Source organism: Elephantulus edwardii, unplaced genomic scaffold (genome assembly GCF_000299155.1).
Source record: "Elephantulus edwardii isolate Elephantulus edwardi_28Jun2011 unplaced genomic scaffold, EleEdw1.0 scaffold00144, whole genome shotgun sequence".
In the NCBI taxonomy this organism is placed as follows: Eukaryota; Metazoa; Chordata; class Mammalia; order Macroscelidea; family Macroscelididae; genus Elephantulus; species Elephantulus edwardii.
In genome coordinates this window covers 2,477,488-2,484,509 of record NW_006399894.1, presented here as the reverse complement: position 1 = coordinate 2,484,509, position 7,022 = coordinate 2,477,488, and the positions used below count along the sequence as shown (strand labels likewise).

Genomic DNA, 7,022 nt, shown 5'->3' with positions numbered 1-7,022 from the left:
GCATAGGGTCGCTATGAGTCGGAAATGACTCGATGGCACATAACAACAACAACAACAATCTTAAAAGTGGTACTTCTCAGATTGGGATATTACAAGAAATAAGAACTACATGCAAACTGATTTAGCACAACTATACTAATACTTTTGAAAGTAAAAAGAAGTGAATCAAGCTACGATTTTAAAGGAAAGTCAGAATAGTCTAAGCAAATTGATAGCAATGACAAAATAGGCAGATTAGGTTGTTTTATGAACTGTGAAACCAGAAAGCCAAATATATGTTCTTTTCCTTAAATAAAAGCAATAATCCTTCTAACAATGTTAATAATTTCACTTTTTTTTTCAACCCAAATATAAATATAAGTTCTAATTAAAACTGTTGAAACTGTAAGAAAAATATAACTTATACTGTAATTGATAGTTTAGAACAGACGGCATGCTAGAATTATATGAGCTATTATTTTTCCAATTAGTGTATTAATAGGACTGAGTTATTGGTGCATTTATAACTCCTCATTAACTCAAATGTCTTCGGCGAGTCTCCTAAAGTAGGTTGGGTACCTGCCATATGATGATATTTAAAAACAGGAAATGTCATTTCTGAGGGTTTCAATGGCTATTAAATAGAGAAAATCCATGCAAGACCCGCTTAATGTTAATTATTTTGAGAGATATCACATGTCCTCTGAAAGGTCAATACATAGGTGATTAGACAGTTCTTCAGAGTAACCAGAGCTATTTCATCTTTCAGCTTGGGTGCTGGAATCCTGTCACAGGGCTGAATGGGTCACTGACTGACAAGAAACTGGAGAATAACATGCGTGGAGTGGTCCTACGTGTAGTGACAGTGCTGGTAAGTCTGACGTCAGCGTTGCACTTCTGTCGTCTAGAGATGGTTTTGCCTTTCATTTGTTTATGCTTTCATACTAACACTAGACTGCTAAAAGGCTTTCTACAAACCTTAACTATGAGTTTTAAGACATGTTTTTATTGGTAACACTCACTAGGAATCAAATTTATGTGGATTAATATAAAGTGTTTTTATTTCTTCTCTTTAAATGACAGTTCTTTGCTAAATCAACTTCGTAGTCACTTTTGATGTAGTATTTGTCCTTCTACAGTTTTCTCCTGTAGGGGAGCTCAGGTGGCTTAGTGGAAGGAAGTTGAACTGACAACCCCAAAGCAGGCAGTTTGAATTCTGCTTAAAAGAAAGATTAGCAATCTTCTCCCATGTGATTTACAGCCTCTAAAAATTTTCTGCAAGGTCTTCTATGAGTCAATTCCAACTCAACGGCACATAATAACAAAATTTTCTACAGAAGAGAAAGGTAAAAGGAGCTATGAAGACCTTTCAGTATTGTTTCACTGAAACTCTGTAAGATGCATAAAAGAAGATTGTTGTTGTTAGCTGCTGTTGAATTAACCACAAGTGATAGCAACCCTCTGAATAGCAGACCTGAGCCTTACCTCTCTTATACCATGCTCCATCCGATAGCCCATTACTACAGGCACTATATCCATCTAGTTGAAGGTCTTCTGCTCTTTTGCTGACCTTCTGCCCTTCCAAGCATGATGTCCTTTTCCAAGGACTGGCCCCTACTAACAATATTCCTCAAGTATGTGGGACAAAGTTTCATCATCCTTGCCTCCAAGGACCATCTGGCTGTACCTTCTCCAAGACATATTTATCTGTTCTTTATCAGTCCGTAGGATATTCAGTACTCTTCTCCAACACTATGACTCAAAGATATCTATTTTTCTTCTGTTATTCTTAGTCAATGTGCAACTTTCAGATGCATAGAAAGTAACTAAAGACCATTGTTGCATCAGGCACACCTTAGTCTTTAAACTGACTTAGTTGCTCTTCAGTACCTCAGAAATACTGGACAGTAGATTTCCCCAATGCAGCACATCTTTTGATTTCTTGACTGCTATAGCCAAGAGTGTTGATTGTGGAATTAAACAAGATTAAATCATTAACCAGTTCAGGCTTCTCTCTATCTGTTATGAGGTTGCTTATTGACCTCAGTGGTGAAGATTTTTGTTTTCTTGATGTTGCAATGTAATCCATTGAAGGCTGTAGTCTTTGATATTCTGCAATAAGTGCTTCAGGTCCTCCTAGCTTTCAGCAAGCAAGGTTGTGTCATCTGCATAACACAGGTTGTTGATTACCCTTCCTCCAACTTCACCCTGACACATTTTTCTTCTTAATAAAGTCCAGCTTCTCAAAAGCTTTTCTCTATATACTTATTGAATAGTTATAAAGATAGGATACATATCTGACATTAACCTTTCTTGATTTTAAACCTTACAGTGGTCACTTGCCATATTCAGACAGCAGCCTCTTGGTTTAAGTGTAGACTTCACAGTAACACACTTAATATTCTGGTATCCCCATTTTTTTCAATGTTATCTATAATTTGTTATGACCCACAGAGTCAATAAAACATTATTTCACAGTTCATAAAACACTAAACAGCTATACTGCATAGTCAATAAATAATAAAACACTCTTAAAGATACCATGCACCACCAAGAAAACAAATAGATGTGTCTTGGAGAGGGTGAAACCAACTTTCTCCTTTGGAGGCTAGGATTTTGGAGCTCCACCTCACATATTTTGAGCATGTGGCCAGGAGGAACCTGTTCTTGGATAGGATAGCATGCTCAGAAGGGTGGAGGGACAGCACAGGAGAGAAAGACCTTAGAGGAGATGAATTGATATAGTAACTGGGGCAATGGGGGTAGGTGCATCAGAGTCAGTGAGACTTGCTCAGGGCAGGGCAATCTTCAGAGATGTTGTACATAGGATCACTATGAGTCGTAGGTGACTCGAAAGCACATAATAACAAAAATAAAACACTATGCCGTTATATTGCAGTCATTAAAAAACAAATATACTACCACTGGTAGACTATGCTTTCAGCTAAGACTCATATCAGCAATGAAATCCCTGGTGTTGTCATGGCCTCTTCTAAGTCCAGTTTGAAATTCTGGCAATTCTCTGTTAATGAGCTGTTCCAAACATTTTGGATGACCTTCAGCATAATTTTAGTTAGGTGTGATATTAGTGGTATTGTTTGGTAATTTCCACATTCTGTAGGATCACCTCTCTTCAGCATGGGAACAAATATTAACCTCTCTTTGTTTGTTGACCAGGAAACTGTCTTCCAAATTTCTTGACACAAGACTGGTGAGCAAATCTTCTAGTTGAAACATGTCAATTGGTATCCATCAATTACAAGGGTTTTATTTTTTGCCAATATCTTCAGTGTACCTTGATTATCTGCTACTTCTTTAAATAGTCAATTCTTTTTGGTACAGTGGCTCTGTGTATTCTCTCCATCTTCTTTTGATGCTTCTTGGCTCATTTAAGATCTTTCCTTTATCAACATAACCATATAAAATTAGGAAATATTTGATAAAATATACTGTATTTCAAAGTGAAGGAATACTAGAAGACTATACCAATAATTTTGTAGTAATTATCTACTTTGTAGTCAGGAGAACAGGAGATGTATTGCACTGGAAAAGTCTGCAGTTAGCTGGACAATGAATAAAGATGACAGAGAAAAATTTACATGTTTGAGTTGTGATGTTGAAGTAGAGTACCAAATAGCCCATGGACTGCCAAAAGAACAGATATATTGTGAAGATGAAGCCAGATTGCCCTTTGGAAGCAAGAATTACCAAGCTTCATCTCATATACTTTGGACATGTTGGTAGGAAGGGCTATTCTTTGAAGAAGAAAATTGTACTTGGAAAAGGAAGAGGGATGGCAAAGGAGCGGAAGACTTTCAACCAGGTAGATTGACACACTGACTGCAGCAATGGACACAAGTGTGTCAGAGATTAGCACAGGATAGGATATGGTTCAGTATGCCACTCAATGACATAATAACAACAACAACAACAATTTTGTACTAAGGGTCTACTTTGGAGAAAACATTTTTCAATTACTTAGTAAATGTTTACTGCATAGCAACTGTATTCTGAACTCAGTGCTAATTACTGGAGACATTGATGAATAATGTAGTTATGATTTGATCTGTGCGGAACTTATCAAGTGATTCTATGAATGTTCAATGAGATTATACAAGTGAAATATTTATTACAATTATGTTTAATGGTGGGAAATTCATCAATGGTAACTCTGCACATTACTCTACATATGTTTCTAATAAACATATAAAATAAGATGCTAATAGAATTATTCATGAATATGAAGATTCTCAATACTGCATAAACTTAAACCCTAAGACATGTATTCTTTTTCTCTCTCCTTTTATTTCAAAGTATTTAACCTTATATTAATTTATGATAAACTTAAAAACTTAATTGCCCGTAATTAGTATTATTGCTGCAGATTGCTAGAGGTTTGCATCCACCCTGAAACACCTCAAAAAAACCCCAAAAACCCAAAATCAAAAACCAAAAACCACCTGACAATGTAGTTTCTTAAAAAAAAAGCCTAGCAATCTATTAAAAAAATAAATCTGTTCAATCATTTACCCACTGAAAATTCCTTGTAACATGGTGCTGCTCTGACACACATGGGGTTATCAGAAAATGGAATAATCCTTACTGCTACATGATGTTAGAATGCCTAATCCCATTTTATTTCACTTCAGTAGCTCAATTGCTTTTTGTTTTGTTTTGGTGTTTTTCAGAGGGGGATGTTTTGTTACCAGATTAGGGGTTTAAAAGTTCTGTGGGAGAGGTGCAGCAAACCAAGCATTCACCAGAATGAGGTCATGGGGGGAGCTTGTTGGGGAACGGGCTACAGCTTGCTGTTAAGGTCACTACCCTTTGACAGAGGTGACCTCTGGCATTGACAAACTTCTGAGTCTGGGTTTTTTGTTTATTTTTTTAAAATATTATACTCATTTACACACAAAGTTCATAAAATTTGTATACGTTGTTTTTCATACTGGATCGTTCCCCTTTCCTTTACCCATCCCTCCCTCCATCCATCAAATTGTGTGACTCTCTGAATAAACCTCCCACTCCTTGGATCCTGGTACTCATTATACAACAATGGTCTTTGAGTCCAATTGTTTTTAAGTTTGTAAAACTGTTTTCCCAAATTAATTCAATTGCCAAATTAATATATGGTAGTTGTATACAGCTTTTTTGATATATTTATGCTAATTAAATGTTCATCAAATCAAGAATCTCTAAATAGGAATTCACATGTATAGCCTATTTCCCTTTCTTGAGACATGTGATTTTATTTTCATTGTTATTCTGACCAGGTTTTTTAACTTCTTGTTAAATAATTCTACTGTGAATAGTTCATAACCTTAAGAGTGTGTTTTTGCACGTATTTAAGGGTGTAGATGTACGTTTGTATTCGTGAAATTATAGTTTAAGAAGATATTTAAATTTAATTAAAAATTAGCGTTATCTTTTCTAGTAACATTAAAAGAGTGTAATAAAAGCAATCTTATGCTTCCTGTTTGTCTTTGGAATTGATATTACGAGGGAAAACCAGTCTCATTCAGTTGTTAAGCATGTATTTATTTACTGTTGTGAATAATACATAGAGCCAATCCTGAATGTAGGCCTAGTGGCTTACTGGGGAGCCAACCACAGCTAAAACTTCCTAAGGGCCTATTGTATGCCAGCTAGTCCACTAAGCCCTTTGCATGTATTATTCGCTCTTCCTAGTATTTCCAAGAATAGGTACTAGTATGATCCCAAGTACGTAGGTGAGGAATCTGCAGCTTTCAGAGACTAAAACGAATGTGTGAGGCTGTATTGATATTAAGTATTAGTACTGGAATTCCAAGTCAGACGATCTAAGTCCAAACCTCTAAACTTCCTCCCTCTTAACTTTAAATTATATTCTCCACACCTACTGTGATAAGTGTGTGAATTGAGAGATCTAAAGAATTTTATGTGAATTAAGAGATTGAAATGTTTAACTCTGAAGAAGGTGAGTTTTACTGGCAAAGCTTCAGAGGACCAATTATTTTAAACTCATCTCTAAAAGGAGTAAGGTGATTGAGGTTTGCTATGTGAAATGGTATTACTTCACACAATGTTAATGCCTGTGGGCCTGGGCTCAGCTTCATGACTCATAATGATCTCTGTTTTCTGCAAGCTCAGCCAGGCACAGATCCTGAACAGAGTGAGTGAGTGGAGATAAGGAAATGGTCCACTTCCCACGTTTCTGTGATGTAATATGAATGTATCACCTTCTGCACTCAAGTTTAAATTTCTCTAGTTGAGTAAAAGGTTGCTTCACTTACGACATTCCCACAATACACAACCAATGTATACCTAATCATTTTGCACGCTTTCTGGTCCTGCTATAGACTGAAAAGAAAGAAAAAAGAAGGTAAAAGTCAAGATCTTATTATTTATTCCATGCACAGTAGAATTTTCTGTTCAGGTCATGCACTCACATATGCAAACTTCTGCCATCTAACACAGAGAATCACATTTCCTTTGCCCTCTCAGCAATTCCAAATTTCTGATGCTTTACCCTATTTAACCCTTAATACTGTAATTTGGACTTTATCAGATGTGATTTGGCATGAAGTAGGAGGCTCTGGTGGCTTAAGGTAAGATTTGCGCTGCCAACCCAAAAGCATGTAGTTTGAATACACCAGCTGGTCTGCTTAAAAATGATAGACAGTCTTTTCCAATGTGATCTAAACACCAATTTAAACAATTTATAAAAACTTCCCAGAGAGAGGAAAATGGAAAGAGGACATGTGAAAAGCTCTGAGGGCAGGACCCTCAGCCATTCAAAATGCAGTCAAGTCACTGTCCTACATTTCTTATCAGGAAATGTGTTCTGTATCATCCCAGGGGTAGGAATCTTTGTTTTCTTGATGTTGAGCTTTATTTATATTCCTTATCTAAGTTTTGAAAGCCTCTATTTATTTAACAGTTAATTATATTTCATTAATTTGAAGGGGAGAACCTCATCTTAATATTTGGACCTTATTCTTGAACAAGGGAGATACGGTAGAGTTGTTGTTGTTGTTATGTGCCATCGAGTCACTTGCGACTCA

The 7,022-nt window shown here is 36.2% G+C and overlaps 1 protein-coding gene across 2 annotated transcripts in view; it reads left to right on the top strand.

Annotated features, from left to right (window-relative positions):
* Nucleotides 1-7,022, top strand: part of GRID2 (glutamate receptor, ionotropic, delta 2) — a 2,375,079-nt gene that overhangs the window by 1,714,023 nt on the left and 654,034 nt on the right. For both annotated transcript variants that reach the window (XM_006894480.1, XM_006894479.1), the window contains one exon: nucleotides 749-850. In XM_006894480.1, the coding sequence (XP_006894542.1) occupies nucleotides 749-850 (102 nt within the window). The remainder of the gene's footprint in view (nucleotides 1-748; nucleotides 851-7,022) is intronic.